Raw genomic sequence first — 24,346 nt, forward strand, 5'->3', positions numbered from 1 at the left:
TTTTAATAAATTCCATTAACTAATAAGTTTAAGTTTATATTTAGAAACACATATGACAAACTTATTAAGAAATCTTGTTATAAGAAAATAAAAACTAGACATGAAAAAAATTCGATTTTTATTAAGAACAATAAACGTTACGTGAAACAAAGTTCTATAAGTTAATAAATACTGCAAATACTGTGAAAACAGGCCGGATTTTTTTTGAACAATTCACAGGTTCGTAGCTGTTTGAATTCCATAAATAAATAAAATATATATTTAAGCAAGGTATAGCGTTTTTTTTTAAATTTGAAATGTTATGCTCAAGTATTTGTATGACGAGCTGCTTATAACGTAGTAACTAGTAACTTTGCTGATAAGATTTATGTGATAAATTTTTTACGGGAAAAAGTTTCAGATGTTTTGATTAGAAAAAGCCATAATAGTCAATGTAAATTTTTACTCATATTTATCCGGTTTACTTTTAGTTTTATCTAAATATATACTGTTTTTGAAGTGAAGCAAAGGTTGCAGAATGCAAATGTATTTAATAAATTTAAATTAAACAAAAAAGTTTAAAAAAGTTCTTTTCAAATAGTTTTTTTTAGTCAAGAGCTATTAGATTAAAAACCTATATTTAAGTATGACAATTTTATAGACGAGAAAATACTTAACCAGAGGTTATTAACAAAATTTAGTTCTATTTTTAAAGTCTAAGTAAGAAATTTAAATCTAATTCACTCATTTAAAAAAGGTTTATTAATTAATTTCGTTTAGCTCATCCTCAGCATAATCTTGCTAAAAACTGATAATACTATGATGTAATTTAGTTATTAAGTATAATTTTGAATTGTCTAGTAAACAACAATTACGTCATAAAGTATAAAAGTCTTTTTTAAAGGTTTAAACTAGAATTAAGTTGCACTTAGCTGATTTGAAGAAATTTATAAGACAAAATTGCTAAAACAAAAACATTTAAGATAGTAAATTTTTTTTTACCGAAACTAAATTAAATTAAGTAAAAAGAGCATTACAAAATACGACAATAAACGACAAAAACAATACTAAAAACATGCTAGTTATAAATTTTTAAATTGTAAAAATCTCTTTGTTTGCAAATTTTTGGCTCGCGAGTTCTAATAAACAAAGATTCTAGAACTGAGAGATGGTGTTTCACGCAAATTATGCTGAGAATGCGCTAACGATATTCATTAATAAACCTTTTTTAAACAAGTGAATTATATTTAAATCACATCTACATCTATTTTATTATTATTTTGAAACTAATTTTTTCATTCACAAAAAAGAAATAGTCAAAACTAAAATTTGGATTTTGCCAAATATTAACTTATGCTACTGATAAATTCAATTCTTACTTTAGATTAAAGTTTTGAATTTAAACTTGTTTTTTACAAACTAATGTGAATACCTAAAGAAATGTTTAAGAGTTAAGTGTAAGTTTAAGCAGGAAAAATTGATACGTTACCATGAAAAAACTCTATTTTTAAGCTATCGCTCTGAAGTGCCTCTGAAATATAAAACAAAACTGAGTTTAAGTTTTGATCAAGTTTAAAAGATTGTGTTCATTACCAGCTCAAGAATATCTAGTGTTATTATCAAATTATGGCAGCTTTACTAGTCACGGCCTCCATTTCGCCCCTAAAATTTCTAAAACGGAACCCATGGGGCCCATATGACCCACTTTAGGAAACCCTCTATTACAATGTCATTATATTAATTTGGTTGTCAAATAGTGAACTAACAGTTTTTAGTAAATTATAAGAAAAAAGCTTAAACACTTATCATAAATAAAATGTTTGCTTAAAAACTAAATAAATAAAATGTATGCCGGATCTTAATCTTACCAAAAATCCACATTTTTCTTTTGATTTCTTATTAGCATCTCAAAGAGAACACTTGCAATAAAAGTGCTTTAAATCTCACCATATTAAACCACAAAGTATTGCAAATAAAATTAAAAATACTAGCACGTTTGTAGCTTCAAAACAATTTTTAAGTTACATTTACAATTTAAGTTATGCCGGTCTGCATGCGGCGTTTTTAAGGGTTTTCGCGTAGATATAACTACTTAAAAATAAACAAACAGTTTGAGGTAAGTAAGGGATATACACTTGGAATATTTTTGAAAACTGTTGATGTAATTAATTTTTTTAACTATTCTACAAAAACCCGTAAAACTTTTTTTAATTAACTTAAACAGTTTTACTTCTAATCACTTACGCAAATTTAATTCCTTTTTTTTTCAAAGTAGAACTGATTATTTTTGGTATATTAAGTTTTTTTGCTTAATATCATGTTTTTATATTGAACAACTAAACATTTACAATTTTTTCTTATATTTAAATAAAAACTAAACATATTTTTGAACGTAAAAAAATGTACAATTTAATTCTTATAAGTTGTGTTCTAAAAGTAACGTTTTTACTTGTTAAATTTTATTTTAATAATGATCGGCTGCTTAAGAACTATATTTTTGAAAAGTTGTACAAAAATAAAAAGCAAATAAAAAGCAACATAATATGCATTAAAAAATATTTTTTGTTAAATGTGGCAAAAAAATGTAGCTAATTATTTAACCACTTATCCCTACTACTGTTTTTTAAGAATATTGCTTTAAAATATTCACATTTGTCGCATTCTAAGGGGTCGATCATTCAATTAAGAAGACGTAAAGAGAAGCATTAAGAAGTATTGTAGAATTACAGTTAAAAAATCATTTTTGTGTTAATACAGAGTACCTGTTAATTTTTTAATGAATTACATTTTTAAATGAAAAGCATTCAAGACATTTGTATTATTATTAGTAAAATGCAACAGAAGTATATTGTTTCTATTTAAACAAACTAAAAAAGTGAAGATAAAATTAATTGTACAGAAAGCAAGACGACAAATCATAAAAGTAAATTTGAACACAAACAACCAATAAGATAATTTGTAAGTGTTTTGCAACTTAAGACAAGGAAGAGATTGCATTTTTTTATTTAAAATGAACAAATTTACACGTAATTACACAATTAACTGTCATTATTTGTACTGCCAACTGCTAGTGCGCTTTAAAGTTTAATTTTTAAGGACTTGCTTTCTATTTATAAAAAGTTTCTCTTTTCTCACTTTTTGAATTATTTATTCAGAGTTATTTACAAGAAAAACACAAAAATTTTACTACCGTATTAGATGTTCGCTTTTTATTACATATTTTCAATATTAAAGTTGTAGTTTATATTTTCAATTTATAGACCAAAATTTTTAAACGCTCAATTGCGGCACACTTGGAGTTAAATAAAAACAACAAAACAACTACTAAAGCATGTAAAGCGATACAATTCTAAAAGAACAAAGAACTTGCAATTTCTAATTGAATAACGCCCACTGCTTACAAAGCAACCTCATTTAAAAATTTCTCAAATAAACAAAAAATATATGTATGTTCCACTAGCGTATTTTTGAGAAACAATTAATGACAAATATTTATGGTTTTGATACAGCTGCAAAAAAAAAAAAACGTTGTTAGAAAAAATAATAGCTAATTTTTTAATTTGATCTAATATGTTAAATATATATTTTTATAATTACGTTTTATAAAGTCTAATCATGATAACAGATTCCATCCAGTTTTCGATTTATAAACTTGGTATACAAAAGTATATACCTCGTAAATCTTGTTCAGTGTAGAATTTTTAGCAAGTTTTTTGCTTATTGTTGAACAAACATAAGTAAAAAACTTTAAAAAAAATTTTCAGCGTTATATTTTTATAAATATACCTGTTACAAAATTTAAAACACATTTTATTGTATAAATTGTTACGATAATGTATACAATCGATTAATAGCAGATTTTTATTTATTTAGAGAATCCAATAATTTGTAGATAAAGTTTTTATTTTTCAGAGATATGTTTTTTTGAACTATTTTTTAAACTGCATTAGTATTTTGGTATCATTATTTTGCTTAATTTATTTTTAAGGTAGTATAACTAACTATCAAATTTTAAATATTCTGCAGTAAAGTTGCTGCCTTTTTTAAATAAAAAAGCTGTTTTACTGTTTTGTATTTCGTTCATTGAAAAACAATTCAGTAAATATAAAACTTTAAGTTTGTTTTTCACTAGCTATGTGAAATTAATATTCATTAGGCTTAAATCGGAATCTCATTACATAAAAACATAAAAGAAACGTTTCACAAATCGGTTGTCTACATTATTGTAAACCACTTATAAAAAATTTATTTAGACTTATGTGAACTATGTGCTATGCACATTGTTCATTATAGTTTTTTAATCGGCTTAGAAACGAAAAAAACTAATGTATTTAAAGGTAGTTAAAAAAAAAAAAATTCGCCACCTTTATTAAAGTAAAAGCTAATTGTAAAATTGATTTTATAGCGTTTTTAGTTGATAGTCAAATCATAATAAATTTAAAAATATTTTTAAAAATTAGAGGTGGTGTTTATGAGTTGTTTTACTTAATAAGTTCTGTTTAAAATTATTTTCGCTAAAATCAATTTCAAGGGTTTTTTACGAAAACTATGAATAACAAAACATTTTTTTTTTAAACTGAATTAATAATTTTAAGAAAATATATCAAAATAGTAGTTAAGCAGTTAGCAGTATTTAAAATAGCACATTGATACAAAGTTGAAAATTTTTTTCAACGATCATGTGGTGCACACGCTCAGCATTCAAAAAAAAAATTATAACAGAAATTAGTTACTGATGTTTGTAAAAACAAAGCCATAATAGTCTTTTTCTAGTTTTATTCACTTCTTTCTGGTTTTACTTTTAGTTTTGTCTTGGTACCTACAAATTTGAAAAATACTGCAATGCTTATAGTGCAATTAGTTAGTTAGTTATTTCATTAATAAGTTATAACTTAATAAACACTATTTTAATATTTTAAGAGATTAAAGTGGTGCACATAAATTTACTCAAGTTGTTGTTTTTTAGTTTTAATTAAAAAGTGTTGTTTATTGTTTACAAGTTTTTTTATCAATAGATTTTTGCTATTATTATGAACCCTAATTAAATGTCAAGTTATCCATTTAAGCAAAAGTTTTGTTATGTTTCAAGAAAATTATTGATCTAAATTGCTAAAATTGGCACATCATCTAACAGTGTTGCCACAAAGTCATGAAAATCAGGAAAAGTAAAAAAAAAAAACAACAGAAAAAACAGGGGTTTTTGAAAAATAGTGAGGAAAAGTCAGGAAGTTTGATATAAACATGCTCTTTATAATAAATTGTATAACATTAAAAACTGCATTTTGCTCATGTTATCTTTAAAAAAAAGTTTGCTTTTGCAGTTGTTTTTTCAGGGTGGTTTTAATTAAAATCTTATATTATCATTTTTTATTTTTAAAATTTTTAATTATGTTTTATGAATCAGTTTTAATCAATAATTTTATTTAAAAAAGTCAGGAAAAGCTCTGCGTGACAAACTTGAACACACAAAAAGATTGTAGTCAAATGTACATATAAGAATTATTTTTTCTGAACTAGGTAGTAATTTGTTAATTGTTTGATCCAGAAAGAATGTTCATTAGTTATATTAAGCAAGTACTGTGTAAAATGCTGTTATTATTATCAATACTTAACTCTTTTTTACACAAATTACAGTCCTATTTGTTTTTTTTTTAATTGATCTGATGTTTTTATAAAAGCTATCAGATACTTTTGACAATTTCAAAACAGGGTGGCCTTTTTACCAGAATAACACAGGGTTAAAAATTCAGGGAAAGTAGTTGAAAAGTGGAAAGGAGACTTTATTATTTTCAAAATAACCTAATTTACACATTTCTTTTCCAAAATAAAAATTGATTTGAATGTAACCAGCAATAGTTCTATACTTGCAAAACTGACCACTTGCCTTTGGGACTCTAGGAACAACTGAATGCACTTACAAAATCATCATTTGTGACATTAGCTTGTCAAAAAACCTAGAATCCTTGAGAAACTAGGGATTTGATAAACTTTGAAAAAAATGTCAAACTTTGGATGAAAACAATTTAAAAACTGAATTAACCTGGAATTTTTAACTAATATTATATGTTAAGTAAAAAAATTTCATCAAAATTCTAAAAATCTATTACAAAAAAATGTGTACTTTTTTTTATTTAAAAACACATTTAAAGTAGTAGTTTTTAATTTTTTTAACACATTCAAGATAAGTTTTTTAGCATATCCCTTTAGTGTAATTTTATAACTAAAATAGACCAAAAGAAATGTTCTTAAAAAACTTTGAACAAATTAAGAATTTTGGGAAGAAATTTACAATAAAAATTAGCAACCCTTTGCAGAGCACACTACTATGTACCCATATTTGGATTTTAATTTAAAACCCCTCAAACATTTCTCATAAGCTGAGTGTCAGTGGGGGTTTTCTCTTAAACAGTTTAGTTTGTTTAAACATTTTCTGTGGCTCATTCTTAAAACTTTCCCTGGAATTGTAGCCAACCAGCAACTATAGCTTAGGTGATAGCCATGGGTCCAATGGCACTAGAGCTATTTTGCCTTATCCTTAAAATCTTTTTAGAATCTTAATTGATAAAATCTAGAAATTTTGATAATACAAGAAATTTATTACAAAAAAAAACTGTGTACTGTTCAGAGATTTACTTGATGTAAAACACATTTAAAATATCAACTTGTATATATAAAAACATATTTACCTGAGTTTAATTTCAAATTAGAGAAGGACAAGAATTTTTAAAAATCTTTTAAGAAAATCAGAAAACCTAAAAAAAAAGGATTTGAAACAATGGCCACGTTGTTCAAAATAATTTTTAGGTATAAGGGATCAATTTTTAAGTTCTGTAGATCCCATTATTTTTTTTGCAAACTACAAAAACAACCTAATTAAAGACCTTTTTTCTCTAAATATTTAGTAATTTTTTTCTTAACTACTAAAAAGACATCAAAGAGTAAAATATTTCTTACAAATGTTCACATTGACCCTTATTTAAAACCTCAATTTGTAATCACAAAAAAGGGTGGGCTACATTTCTAGTTAGCAAAACTTAACATATTATTTTTAGCTTGCTGAATTCAACATTTTGTTAAAATAAATTTCATTAGAGTCAGTGTTCTGTTATGAAAAGTACTGTGATATAAATAAAAAAAAAATCCTGTTATAAAGTATTATGATATGCATTCAAGTTTTATTGTTTTTTGTAATCAACAGATTCTTTTAAGCAACTAAAATAGAAAAAAATGACTGGTAATCCTAAAGATGAACCAAGAACAAATTACAGAAACCAACCAGTTTCCTTGTTAGTCAGCCAGAAGTCTCCCTCTGTAGCGGACCACCATCCAGGAAACAATTCAGCTCTTGGGTCTGGTCAGGATGACAGTTTCAGGTTGGACCAGGAACCTTCCTGGTACCTTCACAAGATGCGGCTGAACAACTGGATCCTTGCCTGCTTGGAAAGGAACTTGATCAAGGTATGAATCGTTATGATGCTTTGGTTGATAAATAGTTCAAGTGTTGTTGTTTATACTAAGTTTTGGTTGTACTTGCTGAAAGGCATAAATAAATATAATATGTTTTCTAACATGTATTTAAGGACTTGAGGGGAAGAGGGTCAAAAATTATTTGTACAAAAATTAGCATTGGTTCTTATTTGAAAGTTTAGATTATATACTGTTAGATCCTTTTTATTAAAAGTAAAAGTCATCAATTAACTTTGAGATATAACCAGTTCTGTAAAAACATGCAATGCAATTAAAAACTATCAAGTCTGTTTTTATCCAAATGTTTAAAAGTTCTTTAATAATCTATCTTCTTTAATTTTAAAATAAATTACTTAAAACTTTAAGAAAATTTTCTAGCAGATTAAAACAAGATGATCAAGAAAAAAATGCTTTGTTTGTTTTTAATACTTTTTAAAGAAGCTGTTTAAAAAATCTATTTCCCACAAGTTATTCAAATTCTTTTGAAGACTTGAACTGAAAAATTTGTTAACCAATTGGTGAAAAACAGAAGGTGAAGATAGATATTTATTGATATAGTTTATTATAACCTTTTAGTTAGCAACTTCCACAAAAACCTAATGTACTTTCTATTTTTTGTTTGCTTTTGTTTAAAAAGTTACTCTAAATTTTTACAAGCGGTAAAAAACTACTGGTTGGTAGCTTTATTTATTTTGTAAAAAAATAATGCTAAATTTGTAAAAAAGTCATTTACTCCCCTATGGTCTAAATTCATAAAGTTGAAAGAAGATTTTATACTAAACACACTTTTTCTTTTTTAATAAAAAAGCCTTTTTGTAAATCATTTTTAATTAGCACATTATTTATATAATAAGACACTTAAAAAAAAACAGTGTTGATATTTTTTATTTAGTCAAGTGTTATTAAATATTTTACTTTGCACAGCTTTTGAAATGGTATCATAATTTATGCACTAAGTCATTTTTGAATGGATGCTTAACATTAGCATGTTATGGTTAGTGTCAGGGTAATTCTTTTAATAAGGTTTATTAAAATTTTTGCTTAACCATACATTTATTATTATAATTCTATTTAAATATTATTTGTTTAACTTGATTTTTTTTTTCACAGAAGTCTACCATGCAAAAATAAATATTAATGTTAATCTAAATTTGAAAAGAAAAAAAGAAATATAATCACTCTTATTAAACTGAGCAAAGCTAATGACAGTTAAAAACTAATGCTCTGTGAGTTAGTTACCCAACTGCAAAAATGACAACTCCTTCAAAAGTGATGCTCTAAACATATTTGATAATTGCTAAAACTTACATAGCTTTTCTGAAATAATTATTTTCCTTATACCTTATCTTATTATTTTTAAATTCTATATTTTTTTAAAGTAATGTTCCTCAAATAGTTAAAAAAGTAAATAACAGAAAAGTAGGAAATATTTAGATTTTGGAAAATACTATTTTTTAGTATAATTAAAAACTACAAGTCTAAAAAAATTAGTTGTTGGACTATTTTGATATTATAAACATACTAACTGAGAATTAAAAAAAAAAAAAAACACGTTTAGTAAAATGTGTTTTATTCCCTATTTTGGTTAGCAGCTTCCATATTGAATTTTGCCTTTAATCTTTTACATTTATAAAACAAAATTCAAATTTGTTGTAAAAAGTATTTCAAACTTTAAATAACACATTATCTGTTGAGTACATTTTTTTTGGCTGTGTTCAAAATACTTATTCATCGATTATGATTTAAAAAAGATTATTGTATTATATGTTCTCATGAATTTAATGTAAAAAACCTTACAAACTAAAACTGGCTAGTCAAATTTACCTTAAAAATAACAATTATGTATTTAAGGAGTATGAATAACTCGTGTACATGGTGTGTGATAAAGCCATAGGGGCAACATTAACTACCTTTATTCAGTTATTTAGTATTTTATTTATTTTTGCTTTAAACAGAAACAGTACTATTAATATACAAATAAAAGTATTCAAGACGTATTAAGTTGCTTGGCATTCCTTAGACATCAATAGGTGTTGCTCATATGTTTTTGTGAATACCTATTTGAATTTTAGTTAACTTGTACCTTCAAATAGGGACTTGCATACGTGAAGAACGATCCGGAAGACATCATTTTCACTTATCCGTGGACGCAAATCGAAGAAGAAGGATGGGTTGACGACTGGGACATATTATTTGTTAGTTTTGTTTTATCACATAAGTAATTTTATAAAAATATAGAGGTGACGTTTTGTTTGTTTGTTTTATTTTATTATATGTATAAGTTTATAAAAGTATGAAGGTGACATTTTATTTGTTAGTTTTATTTAGTTATATTAATTACTCATGAAAACATTAATGGAAATTTACTGGTTTATTATTTTTGTTAGTTTATTAATTTTTTAAATAATTGATACAAGTTACTGGGATATTTTGTTTGTCAGTTTTAGTTTTTCACATAAATAAGTTTATAAAAATAATTAACTAACTGGGATATTTTATTTGTTAGTTTTGTTTAGTTATATTTATAGTTCACGAAAATAGTTAATGGAAAGTCATTGGGATATTTTATTTGTTAACTTTATTTTGATTCTTTGAATAAGTTTTAAAAGTAGTTAAAGGGATATTTTTTTGTTAGTTTTATTTAGTTGTATGAATAATTTTGATAATAGTTGAAAGAAAATTTACTGTGACAATTTTGTTTTTAGTTTTTCTTTAGTTAAGACAATTGTATTGTTTTTACTAACTCCTATCATGTTAATATGAGTGTTTGTTGTTATTGGCCTGTAGTCTTTAGACTTTTTTTTACTTATATTTTTTACATAAATAATTAATGTACCAAATACTTAAAAAACTTTTTTAAGATTTACAACATTATTTCGAAAAAAAAAGCAATAAAATTTTAAGAGTTTTATAGGTTCTTTGTAAAAGATATGAACATAGTAAGCAGGGTTGCCACTTGACCTGGAAAAACCTGGAATTTGACAATTTAGGCTAAAATAACCTGGAAAAACCTGGAATTTGACAATTTAGGCTAAAATAACCTGAAAAATCCTGGAATTTGAAAAATTTTGAAAACATCCTGGATAAACCTTGAATTTTGAACAAAAAACCTGGAATTTTTAACAATTTTGATAGTTTCAGTAGTAAAATTTCAGTTTGATACAAAAAATCTATTATATTAATAACATTTTTTTGTCATCACCAAACATTTTTTCTATTAAAAGACACATTTAAAGTAACTTTCAGTATCTTTTCAATGTTTTTATACTATTTAAGGCCATAGGGGGGGGGGGGTCCAACATTTTTTATTACAAAAATTAACTTAGGCTTTTATATGAAAGCTTTAAGTACAAACTACAAACCAGTTTTTATAGAATTCAAAAATATCATTTAACTTTTGAGATATTTAATTTTTTGTAAAAATTTTTCAATATAAACGTATGGACCGCAAATTTTTCGGGGTCAATTTTCTCGGAAATTTTAAAACGCACTAAAAACCTATCTCCTCCTTCATTTTTTGACCTAGAGACTTCAAATTTTCAGGAAATGTTCCTTTTAATATTTTGAAGAATAGTTGGAATTTTTGAAATTTTGAAAAATAAAAATTTTATCCACAAAAAACTAAAAAAAAGGGTAGTTTTTTGACAATAATTTTTTTTTTACTCAAAGTGAAAAAAATTCCTACAATAGATCTCTTTAAAGTTTAATGATACACATTCTCTAAAAATTTGAGAAAGATTACTCAAAAAATGAAGGAGGAGATAGATTTTTAGTGAAATAGTCTTTTTTCGCATTTTTAGTTTTCGCCTTCCATAAGGAACCTATTGAATGCCCTTTCTTTGATCGCTTATATCTCAAAAGTTACTTTGAGTTTTTTTAAGCGGTTAAAAGTGTCTGATAGCTCAGATTAAATTCTACAAAATAAGATCAAGTTGTAAAAAACAAAGTGGACCCCCCCTATGGCCTTAACTCAGTTTCTTACATTAAACTCAACTTAAAACTAAAAATAGACCCAAAAATGTGTACTTTTAAAAACCTGGAAGAAATTTAGAAAACCTCGAAAATTTTTTGAAAAAACGAGTGGCAACCTTGAAATTTTGGCAACCTTGAAATTTTCTCTGAAATTTTCGAGCTGTCTATCTTTGAAAAAATTAATTCTGTCATAAGCAATTTTTAATTTTTTTACTTCCTTTCCTTAAGATTTTTTTTTCACCATGATATTTACTTTGTTTAATTATAACAAAAACTTGGACAGATATTTTAAATATTGCAGAGAACATTTCTTATAATTTTAGGGCTGTAAATAAAAGATAAGAAAATGTATTTAAAAAGTGTATTTAAATTCTTAAGAAAATTGTCAATTAAAAAAATTGATTTATAGTTTTGTAGTGGATAATTTTTACAAAATGTCTATATCTCAAAAGATAGTTAAAGATTTTTATTATATAAAAACTGAAATATAGTTTATAATTGAAACTTTTTTTTAATAGTCAATATTAATTCAAATAAAATGTTGCACTCCCTATGTCTTTAGACTTTTTGTTAGTATCTGTTCACTTAACATAGAACTGTGTATAGTTGAAATGCTTTTAGAACTGTCTTGTAAAAACTATCACATAAAAACAGAAATACGCGGAACTTAGAGAGGAAGAAATTCCTAATTTCGACCCTGAAAATATCTCTCAGTCTCATAAAGAAAAACTCGGAACCCTCAAAAATAAATTCAGGTTTGACACTTTTGTTGATTCAAATTTATTATTAACAGTTTCATGTTTACTTTATAATTTTCATGCTGTTTATTACTTTTAGCACTAAAACTTTGTTCTTTTGTTATTTTTTTGGGTAAGGTGGGTTAATGATAAGGGCATAGACTTTAGAAAAAAAAGGTTACTTATTTAAGTTATATAATTCTAACAATTGTTACATACTTAAGTTATATAACTCTAACAAATGCTACATATTTAAATTCTTTAGTTCTAATAATTGTTACCTACTTAAATTATGTATTTCTAACAAATGTTCCATACTTAAGTTATATAATTCTAACAATTGTTACATACTTAAATTATGTATTTCTAACAAATGTTACGTACATTTTGTCCACAGATGCGCCATGAACAAAATGCCCCACTTCGAAATGATAGCCGAACAGTGCAGTAAAAAACGGAAGGGTTGCTACACGTACAGGGTCAGAACTAATGAAGGTTTGTTTACTTTATACATTAAAAATTAAGCATAGGCCAGTTTTTGTATATAATTCTTAAATCTATCAGGACACAGTGAAAATGTTTTGTGATTTTTAAATTTCTGGATTTAAAAAAATAAGAACTATTTAGTTGTTTCTTTGATATAAAGTCTAAAAAAATTGTTCTGTTACTTGACAACTAAATGCTTCTTATTATGGCTTTTATTGTTAAATGTGAAGCATTTTCAGGGTTCGCGCGCATCAGGCTAAAATCAGTTTTTTTGAAAAAAATTGCAAATTTATCAGTTTTTTTCAGTTTTTTGTTTAAAAATTTTAGAATTTCAGTTTATTTCGTTTTAAGTGCTTAAAAACTTTTCAATGAAAAATAAATAAAGTATTTTTTTTTTCGAGTAAATTTTGTTAAGGTGTATGTTTATTTCTGAATACAAATTTATTTTTAAATGCAAAATTATCCAGTTTTTGTAAAAATAAATGCTTAAAACCTTTTGTTGAATCTTAAAGTTTTTTTTTAAGAATCTTCATTGTTTTGTTTTGAGTAGATTTTATACGTTATAATTGTGAAAATTCATAAAAAAATGCAGTTTAAACATTACAGTTTAATTGAACAACTTATCTGTTTGTTTGAATTTGTTTACATCAGCTATGTTTTTCAGAGCTTAGTTGGTTTAACTGTTTTAATTTCTAATTTAGAAGCTTTATACCAAATACTTTTTAGATTAAAACTCTTTGCAGTTTATTAATATATCTTACAGACGGTTTATTTAAATTTGTTAGAGATATTCACAACACTAAAACTTAGCTTTAAGGTATAAGTATTCAATTTGTGGGAGTACAAACTTTAGGTACAATTTATTCTTCTTTACAAGAACAAAATATTAAAAGTTTTTTTTAACTTAAGTGCTAGCTTTTTAAATCTGATATGACACCAACAATCACTGTATTTATTTAGATTTAGCGTTTAATATTTAAAATTATGTATCAACTCTAAGTACATATTAGTCAATAATAAATCAAACATTTTTTACTTATTTTAGTACTCGTGTAGCCTTAAATTTTAAATGTTAATAAAACACGACGTCCTTTTATTATAAATTTTCCGGTTAAAAAGTTTTTACTTAGTGTTTAATTGAATTGAACATTTATGTTTCGTAATGTATAGTAAATTTTTACACTAGTAATAGACTAGATATAACACTTAGTTTGAATCTTTTCACTAGATTTGTTACGTTTTGGGCAAAGCGGGGAGGGGTCAATCACCCTTTTCACAATTTAATCTAAGCTGCAAGTTGATTTTTGTAGATTTTAAAAGCTACAAGTAATTTTTGAGATAAAGCCGGTTGAAGTCGGAGTACTAATTAAGACCCCCCCTTCTCAATCCCAAAATGACTTCTAAAGGTGATTTTCCTTACTTTGAAAAAATATCAGACTAAATCGCTCTCAATCAGACTAAATAAAAAAAAATTTCGCGCACGAACCCTAATTTTGTCCTTTAAACTTATTTTGTATATTGTTTAAAGTAATTTTTAACCTGGTATTTTTATGCTTTACAAGCATTGATTTCCTTTTTGTAAATTTGAGTTCTTAAGTTTCTAAAAAAGCAATTGCTGGTTTTCTGAAATTAGCTGTACCTTAATGTATTAATTTTAATATTTATTTTCTATTGTTTTTAATATTTATTATTTTTGTATAAAACTAAATATTAAAAAATTGAAATTCTTTATAAAGCACATTCCTTTGGTATGTCAGTGATATTTAAATTTAGTTCTTTATGTTTTTTTTTTTTACAAAAACAAATAGCGCTTGAAAACTTTATTATCTTAAAGTTGTTTAATAACTTAGATACTTGTCATTCCTAACGTAAAAAAGAAACTTTGATAATTTGTTCGAAACTCTATTAACTTTTTAAGCAAAAATTAGTTTGTATTTTTGACGAATAATTAAATATTTTGATTAACTTTCTTGAACTTCTTTATTCTGTTTTGTTTTAATCCTTTTTTATTCTTCTTTATAGAAGTAGAAGATGTCAAAAGAGGAAAAAGGCCACGCAGCAGCACGAGGAGAACGCTAGAAAGCTGGAGAACTCTCAATAGTTTCTCGGAACGAAATCACAAAAGTTTGTTTGAGCTTATAGTAGTGCTGAGATAGATACCAAGTATTGTTATGTATTGTATTATACAATTGACGTAGTTAATAATAAAAACTTTTGAGTGAACTTTTTAGGCATGAATCGTGTTTTAGTTTACAGATTTTATTTAGACCAGGTTTCTCACACTATTTTAATGCCCCCTTTGAAGAATAGAAAATGCAATCGACTCCCCCTCCCTCCAAAAAAAAAAGTTCAAAAATCTACTGTGCGCTTTCTTTTTGAAATTGACTGTGAATTGATGCACTCTAATAAGCACTGCGTCGTCACACCACTGTTAGCCCTCGTGGAAAACACTGTTCTGTGTGGCTATATTTTAGAATTTTTAAAAGCAAACTAATGAATATCAGTTTTCAGACGTTCTTAATACTTTTTAGATCCATTTCTTTTGAATTAATCTTTGCTTAACAAACGTAAGATTTTTTATTAAATAAAAGCTATTCTAGTATTTGAATTCTGTTCATTTGAATTCTATTTAACGTTTATAAAATTAAATAGTTAAGTAATTGCACTTTGTATATGTCAGTCACAGCAAGTTAAGTAATTCGAACCGCACGTTTGTCATTTATAAATAGAAGTCTAAATCGCTCTATTTTGATAATAATTTGTATGGTTGTAAATGTAATGAATGTAACATAAAAAAATGGAAAACTGAAAAAAAAAATAAATTATTGAACGATAATAAAACAAAACTGAATAAAAAATTAGATGACTAATGTTCTGTCTCAGTAATTTTATTAACGCCTGTTTTTCAGAATGTTGAAAAGTTGTAGCCCCCACTCATTACAATCCCCAGAATATTTAGTGTAAGTATTGAGTTTATCGTGTAATGTATATAAGTACTTCCTAGCAAACCTAAACTAGAATTCATTGACCCCTTTGAAGGTTATTGCCCCCTGGTCTGCTTATATGGTCCCCAAGGCAGCCATATAGACCACTTTGGGAAACCCTTATTCCGACAAACACAACAGGTATTTCGATACACTAAATATTTTGTTAATGTATGTTTTTAGTATTTTTTGTTGTTGCTATGGTTTATATTTTGTTTGAGTAAAAGTTAGAATGTATTTTTCTCGTTAAATTTGATTTATTTTTACCAAAACATTTGTTTAGCACTTTTCAACTAGAACATATGGTTTTGTTCACAAAAAAGTTTTTTTGAACAAATTAACTTTACTTACAACTATGTTAAATTTATTTTCGACTGAGCTTTGTGGCCAAAATTTTACTAGCATTTGTTACTTCATGGTGTTAGAAAAAATAAATTATGTCTGGTTTTCTTTTATTTTGCACAAACTAATCGACTCAAAAACACGGTTTAAATGTATTCAACAGTTTTGAGTATACTTGCATGAAAGATGTTTTATTTTATTTACAATTAATTTTATTATTTTCTTCAATAAACTTTGTTACACTTCTTTAATAAATGTTAAATGTTATTTTAAGTATAGCTTGAAACTAATTGCTGTGATTTTTGGTTCAAAATTTATTGTTACAAATATTTTATTTATACAATGATCAGGATTGTCAAAAAACCTGGAGTCCTGGAAAAACCTGGAATTAGACAATTTAGGCTAAAATAACCTAAAAAAACCTAGAATTTGAGAAATTTTGATAAAAGCCTGGAAAAACAAGGAATTTTGATCAAAAATCACTAAAATATCTGGAACTTTGAACTATTTTTACATTTGAAGCAACAAAATTTCGGTGAGATACAAAATGTATATCATAGAAATAAAATAAGTTTTCTATCATTATTTTTTTAATTAAAAAATGCTCTTAAAAGTACTTTAGCAATATCTTTTCCATATTTATTTACTTTTTAAGACAGTTTTTTTAGCTTTAATTTGAATTTATACTAAAGATGGACCAAAAAACTAGTTCTGGAAGAACAAAAAAACTGGAAGAAATTCATTAAACCCCGAAGAAATTTGCAAAACCCTTTGGTCACTCTGAGTGACCTAATCTATTTCCTCTTGTTATTTATATCAGGAGAATATTTTAAGAAATCTTAACCTTTATAACAATAATGAAAAAAACCGTGGGGTGAAGTATTGAAGCAGATGCTTCAAAAAAATACCTTACATAATAGTATAAAATATTAAACTTGTTTTTTAAATAGTTTTTTTTTAAATAGACTTTTTGTTTAAGGTGGTAGTAATTTCATTTTACTCAATAACAAAAAAGAAACTTTTTTAATATGATGTTGAAAAATTTCCACGCCAGTGGAACAATTTATTTTTGAAAGGCATATTTGGGGTGGGCAAGTTGAAAAGTAGATATTTCTGACTTACTTCAGTTGAAATTAACAAGTCCAAAACAAATGAAGTTGAGGTGCATTATGTAAAATATTTTGAAGTATGCTCTTAATTCATTTTGCAGTACGATGCAGTGATTATCAAATGAATGTTTCAATACAGCTTTGTTTAAAAAGTTATATTTTATTTTATTTTATTTTTCAAAACTTCTTGGACCGCAAAGACTTTTTAAAATGTCTTGCTTGCGTTTTTCTGGTAAATCTGGATCACAAACCTAAAATGTTGTCCACCCCTGCAGTATACAGTTGTAAGTTTTAATAAAGCTGTTATCAAGTCAGAGTAATATTTTTTAAATTATTGTTATCAAATAAAACGTTTTAGAGTCCAGATACTCGACTGGAAGTAAGGATGTGGTAAGTTTGTAGAAATTAAATTATCTTCAAATATAGTTTGCAAAACGCAATATAATTTTTTATTGCAGAGCAATAACCCAAAGCCAATGATAACAGTCAATATAACAAGAAACCACCACGATTTAAGTTGGTTTGTTAATTGTAAAACATCAGGGTTGCCACTCACTCAAGACACTCAGCATAACTCAGGATATTTTTAAATTTATGAAAATCTTAGGATGACTCAGTATATCTCAGGATAACTTAGAATATTTTAAATTTGCTTCTTATACTTAGGATGCCATAACAAACTCAGGATAGTTTCAAGATTTCTGAAAATCTCAGGCCAACTTTTGTAAAAGACTTAGAAAAATTTTTATTGATCTAGTTTCAGTTTTCTTTTATTTTGTAACACATTTTGTGGAAGAACTTTATTTATATTGACTTTAAAAAGTTTTTTTTTTTTTTTGATTTGAAAAAACTCAGGATGAGGATGACTCAGGACACTAAAGGTCACTCAAGACAGTTTTTGGTCACTCAAGACAGTTTTTTTTTGACTAAAAGAGTGGTAACCCTGAGAAATTATAAAACATGTAGTTAGACTAGGGTTTCCCAAACTCTTTTTCATAATCACCCCTTTGACAGAAATTTGAAAATTTGGCCTTCTTTATTAGATTTAGCCCTTTACGAGTAAAATACCCTATTAATTTATCCCTATTTTATTGTCCTTATAGATGCACAATTTGGGAAACCCTGAGTTAGACAGTTAGGATGTTGTTCTTACTTGGATTTATTTTACCACTCTTATTTAATAAGTAAGAAAGATTTTTTTTTTTCGCTGATTTTAACATGTTATAATGATTCACACGATATTTTCTCACACTTGGATTATACAAACTATTATAAATAATTTAAGACAGTTTAAAATTATTTTTGTAGAATATTATATTATTCATCAAGATTTTAAGCAACCTATTATTTCTGATCTTAAAGCTACGCATTATAAGCATTTTTTAAAAAGGAATGGTTTAAATATCAAGGGTACTAGTTGCAAAAAATCTATATTAAAAACTTGTAATTTATTTGAGGTATTGTCAAACTTGCAAAACATGGTTTTAAAAAGTTTTAGCTTGCTAATAGTTATAAGTAATATTATCTACTTATTTCATAGAATATATAGAGGTAACTTGTCTTTTATTTTTAAAACCAGTTACAAGTAAAAAAAATAAAAAAACTGTTGTGACATTATTGGTTTACCTATTACTGTTTATTTGAAATCAAAAAAAGGCATTTTTATTGTTTAATAATTACAAAAACTAAAGGTTTTACTCTTGAAACTCTTAATAAAAAAATCGTAGTTAATGTGTTTTGTTCTATAAGACTGCCTTATCACTAGATTACCTTTTGTCTGCCCAGTTTGTCTTATAGATAAACTGAAAAAAAAAACTCTTAAAAAGTGTTACACCCTTAGTTTTTAAGGTTTTATTTCAGATAAATTACTCAAAAAACAGTAAACATTTATTTTCAAGAATAACAAAATACAAAAACAAAGTGTTTTTTAATTGTCAGTGTTTAACTAATTTTATTCCAATTATTTTTTAGTCCTTACTAATCTAATTTGTTAATTGTTTTTATTTATTACTACTTTTTTAATGTTTTGTTTTTCTTTATTATTTAATCATTTAAAACAGAATTTATTCCTACCCCGATAAACAAAATTGGAAATTTACATTCAAATGAGCCATTGACCGATAGCAGCAGGCCTAATTCTCCCGATGTGTATGGTGAGAATAAGTTTTATGTTTAATTTTATTAAGAAAGTATATATATATAGATAAGTTTATTAGATAAAAAAAAAACTAATGTTCTAATTGCCCACAACTGTTTCAATGCTTAACGCATATCTTCTGAGCAAAAAAAAATATATATAGTATTTTCATCACACATTTCCCCTGAAGTCACATTAAAATTATTTAGTAGAAAATCCAATACGCTTATTCGAAGTATTTTTTATACTACCACAGGTCAACAAATATCTCCCAAGATATTCCCCAATTCCAAGTTAACTTTTAAACAAGCCACTGAGAAAATGGGTATAACAGGTTAGCAAAAACATATTTTGTCAGTGTATTTATTACGTTAAATGTAAATTTGAAAACTACATAAAAGTTGTATGAGTACTCTTTTTATAACTAAATATATTTTGCTTCGAAGTTTCTTAAAATTTTTCGATTTTTATAAATCTGTATAATTTTTTTTTGATAACTGAACTTATAAAAGTTTTAATGTCTATTTGTACTATTATTATCACTGATATTTATTACTTCAGAACATTAATCGTCAGTGTTCAATTTTGTATGTAAACATGATTTTTGTATATTATTCCAGATTATGAATTGTCGGTGTTCAACATTCGATGGAAGCACGATGGCAGTGTCTTGCAGACCGACAGCGCCCCGTTGGGTAAAGGAATTCAAGTTATAACCAGAGACAATCACTATGGGGTAAATGTTTAAATTTATTATCAAAATTAATTTTAAATGTGGTTTTAGAAGTTTGTTAAATTACTAAAGAGGAGAAATATTTTTAATGTTTCTCTTGAAATTAAAACGCTTGAAACTTGTTGGATAACATCAGTTTTGATAAAATTCAAATGAACTATAAAGTTATTTTAAACAGTAATAATAATAAAATTAGTACAATGATTCGGTGGCAGTTTTGATTTTTGCACAACAATCGGCGATGTTTTTTTCTTCAATAAGACCTATAATAGTCTATTATCATAAGTTTTATGTAAGTGTAGCAAACTTTTCATACTACAAACAGCACAACGATTCCAAGATGATATTCAATAAAGCACCTTAATTTTAAATATTTTTTTAAACAAGTATACAAACAGCACGACGATCCGGTGATGAAGCCGCTGATAGAAAAGAACAAGAACAAGCTGATATTCACTTACACCAAGGGAAACCGGACCGTGCTGATGAGAAACGAGGTTTTCGGTGGCGGCGTGGTGCTGAAGTTTGTTGTTAAATTTGTTTCTGTGTGTTGTATAAGTGTCAACATTAAATAAAACCTGAGGTAGAATAAAAGTCTTACGGGTTTACTTCATCATTGCAAAAGTTAAAAAACTTGAACAAGTTGTGAATCTTTTTCTTTAACTTATTATATACAGACGTAGTGTTGAAGTTTGTTGTTTTTATTCAAATTGTTTTGTCTGTTTATAGATATCGTATGTATAAAGCGTTTCGAAAACTAAAGAAAAATATTTAAATTTTTAAAACTTGAAAAGTCCAAATTTTAATTGTCGGAATTGAAATTTTTTAAGTCTCTGAAATTGAATTGGAAAGGGTTTTAAAAAATATTTTATGCCAATTTCTTTTATTTTTCATCTTACAGTTCCTCAGCTATTAAAATTTACAATAAAATAATTCAAAACAAAAAGCATTAAAATAAATTCAAAAAACTAAAAACATTATGAAAAATTTTTTTCTACATATGTTTTATCGATTTCAATATAACTTATTATACTTACAAATGCAAGTAACAGCTTATTCTCATTTAATAATTAGTTATATGTGATAGATTCAAGGACATCATCTTGCATATACAGAATTTAAAATATATGTTTTACTAATTTTGATATAAATTAATACAGGTTCGAGAACAACACCTTGTACTTGCACCGAATATGCCAGATCCACTTGTTTCTGAAAAGCATGCACAACAACCACCAGCCAATCAAAATGCAGAGAAGTTGCCAGAAAAACGGAATGTACAAACTGCCCGCTTTCAGTTACGAGAAATACTGGCAAATGCTGTTAGTTTTTTTGTTACATTCTTATAATGTTTATATTAGGGTTTTCCAAGCTTATATGCATAACCACCCCTTTGGCAGAAGTTAAAAAAACACTTCCCCCTTAAATAAATTTCATCCTTTTATTAATAACAATTAACTTTGTCGCCCTCTTACTACTTATTGCCCCATGATCAAATTTCCCAAATTGAGCTGTACCGCCCACTTTGGGTAACCCTGTTTTAAATAATTTGCTTTGTGTAATTTTAGGTCTGCAAAAGCTGAAAGTTGTATTTTTTTGCTATACGGTAGTTATATTGCATAACCATTTTGAAATTTTAACAAAATGCATTTTATTTGATTGTTTTTAATTTACAGACCCGAAATATTGAACGGTAAACAGACAATTGAAGAAGTTTGCACAACTAAAGTGATGATTGGTTAGTTTAAAACAGTTTTTTTAACTTTATAAGTTATAAACGTAAAAGTACAGCGAAAACTTTTTTGTGGTTTTAAGGCATTTTTTCTCTCACATGCGGAAGGTTGATAAAATCAATTATAAATAGAATTATTATAAACAAAATTTAATAAAATAAAGTTTTTTGCATTCATTGAAACATTGTTTATACATGAATAGATATTTTTATTACGCACAAATTTTACAGGCGGACCTCAATCGAACTACTACATTGAAATATTCCCGATGGAAGTTATGAAGCTTGCGAGGTGTCTGGATGAAGATCGGATCAAGGAGATCTCAGAAGTCAGATGTTCACCGAGGAGTGAATAGTTGATATGAATATTTTTAAATTTTGTATTAGGTTCAAATTGTGGTATCCAAAAAAAAACTGAGGGCTTTATTTCTTAAGTTTTCTTTTTGTAGTTAGCTAGTGTTTAGTTTTATACTTTTTGTTTTGAAATAGATCATAAGAATAAACAGTTTGTGACAACAGAAACATAAAATTAACTAAAAATTGAATTAACAAAATAGTTTACTTAGAAAATGCAGTAAAACAAAAGTTTATTTTATTTATACTATAGTACCTGAAAAGTATTCTTATTAATTTTTACAACACATTTTCTCTCGTTTAAATCCTTCAGACTTTTGTGTTTTATTCTGTCATACTGTTTATAATAAATAGATAAAAATGCCGAAGTTTTTTAAGAAGAAGACGATTTATCATGGTTTTCAAGTTTTATTCTGAAATCCCAATGCAAAATTTAGTGTTCTTTAAAGTTTTATTATTTAAAGCTTTTGCAATTTTACAATCCTCAGTTTTAATTCTTCAAAAAGTATTATTTTGCTAATTATAACACTAACTAGGGTAGGTGGTGTTTTTTCCTTGAATTAAAATTTTACTTTTATGTCGCTTAGTAAGACTTTTATAGCGACTTAGTAAATATGCTTTAGATAATACAAATTCACTTCAATGTTTCAAAAGTTTAAATGTTTTAGACTTCTTCCACATAGTCGTTTGATTGTTTTAATTCGATTTTTTTTGTTTAAGATTGGAGTGACTACACATCATATTTTGTGATTTTAATAAAACTCTAAGACCAATGTCTTCTTTTTTTTTAAGTTTGTTCTAATTTTGAGTTGTAAGTAATTTTTTAAAAATAATGTTTTATAATATAATTAATATGTTCAATATGTAGCTATGTATCACTCAGGTAAAATTTTGTTGGTTATTTAAAAATTTAATATTTGAGTAGCTTGCTATAACTGATAAATTTTAAACTTTTCAAATCGTTATTTTGGCTTTTAAGACGAACTTGTAAACTTGCTTCATTTAACGTACAAACAATTACAACATGCATTTTAGATTCAAAATATCACGAATACTTATTAGTACTTCATTAGCTCTAAATATAATTAACTATTAAGTTATAAGGACTGTTAACTTGAACAATAATATTAAACTTAATACAAAACCTTACATTTAATTTCATGTTATTTTGCACTGATAAATACTTAATGAGTAGAATACATTTAAAAAGTTGTTAATCTCCATTTATGATAAAATATAATAAGATAGTTGAATACAACTTTAATTGAACTTTTTTTTTAAACAACATGTAATAAAGTTCAGACTAGTTAGTAAAATGTAGTGATTAGAATCTTAAAAGTTTTGTTAATCAACTGAAATCCAACATTTTGCTTGTCAAATAGTTACACAACTCTGAAACAGTACAGGTCTTTTGTCATTTAAATACCTTGTTAGTTTATATTGTATCAATTGGTAATAAATAATTCCTGTTCTGATTAATTTTACTCATAAAAATGTTTTTGACTTAAAATAAATTGACTTATTCTGATGCATAAATAGAACTGAAAAACGCGATTATAGTTTTATTTTTTAATAAGAGTATATTTTGGCTTTCCCTACAATTTAAAAACTTCTATATATTTTCTAAGAACAATACTTACAGCCTAAATGATAATTCTATTTTGTTGATTTTTTATAAGCTTTTAAAACCACATATGACTTAAAATTTTTTAAATATTATATTCATTAAGTTTGTGTGCATTCTAAAACATGTTTTTATTCTAGTAAATTTATAAAATGTTTATTATACATAAGAATGGAATTTCTAATAAACATATTCTAATTTTTATGTAATAACAAAACATAATATCTATACAGTAAGTTTAGTAGAATTATATATTTTTTGGTTTTAGGTGGTTTAATAACAGTAATAACGTACAAGCTAATGGTAGTTAATAAAACTTTTAAATAAAATTTTTAGATTATAAGATTAATGTCCGTATCATGTTAAGACGACTTATAAGAGATCTTAACAACAAAACAAGTTGTTTGTATAAAGTTTGTAAAAAAAACATTTATATTTTTTAATATAGTTGTTGGTATCTCTTTATACTTTTAGGTTAGATTAAATGCAAGCATTTTCTTTACTATCGAAAAAGAGGCTGGAATAGTTTTGTTATTTTCAGTTTTTCTTCAAATGATTCACAGGTTTAGTGAAATATTGTTATTATACTTAATAAAACAATTTTAAATGTAATTCTTAATTGTTAGTTTTTATACAATTCTAATTATAAATTAAAACAAAACAAATTTAGAGTACATAAAAACATATAAA

At 25.8% G+C, this 24,346-nt stretch overlaps 1 protein-coding gene across 1 annotated transcript; it reads left to right on the plus strand.

Moving 5' to 3' along the window:
• The first annotated feature begins 7,183 nt into the window (after positions 1 to 7,183).
• Positions 7,184 to 22,799, plus strand: LOC145834465 (uncharacterized). Its single transcript, XM_082941901.1, has 14 exons — positions 7,184 to 7,437; positions 9,540 to 9,641; positions 12,073 to 12,173; positions 12,553 to 12,650; positions 14,664 to 14,765; positions 17,435 to 17,466; positions 17,535 to 17,592; positions 19,137 to 19,229; positions 19,470 to 19,547; positions 19,834 to 19,949; positions 20,345 to 20,469; positions 21,107 to 21,268; positions 21,623 to 21,684; positions 21,910 to 22,799. Exons 1-14 carry the CDS (start codon positions 7,207 to 7,209, stop codon positions 22,032 to 22,034), a joined length of 1,485 nt encoding a protein of 494 aa, XP_082798027.1. The 5' UTR covers positions 7,184 to 7,206; the 3' UTR covers positions 22,035 to 22,799.
• The last annotated feature ends 1,547 nt before the right edge of the window (positions 22,800 to 24,346 follow it).

This window comes from Thalia democratica, chromosome 4, assembly GCF_965202585.1.
Source record: "Thalia democratica chromosome 4, ktThaDemo2.hap1.1, whole genome shotgun sequence".
NCBI classification, from domain to species: Eukaryota; Metazoa; Chordata; class Thaliacea; order Salpida; family Salpidae; genus Thalia; species Thalia democratica.

Bases quoted from the DNA above. Each gene is read 5' to 3' on its own strand.
- LOC145834465 (XM_082941901.1), top strand. From the start codon at position 7,207: ATGACTGGTAATCCTAAAGATGAACCAAGAACAAATTACAGAAACCAA. The intron at 17,467-17,534 runs GTAAGTTTGTAG...TTTTTATTGCAG, and splicing joins CGACTGGAAGTAAGGATGTG to AGCAATAACCCAAAGCCAAT. The intron at 19,950-20,344 runs GTAAATGTTTAA...GTATACAAACAG, and splicing joins CCAGAGACAATCACTATGGG to CACGACGATCCGGTGATGAA.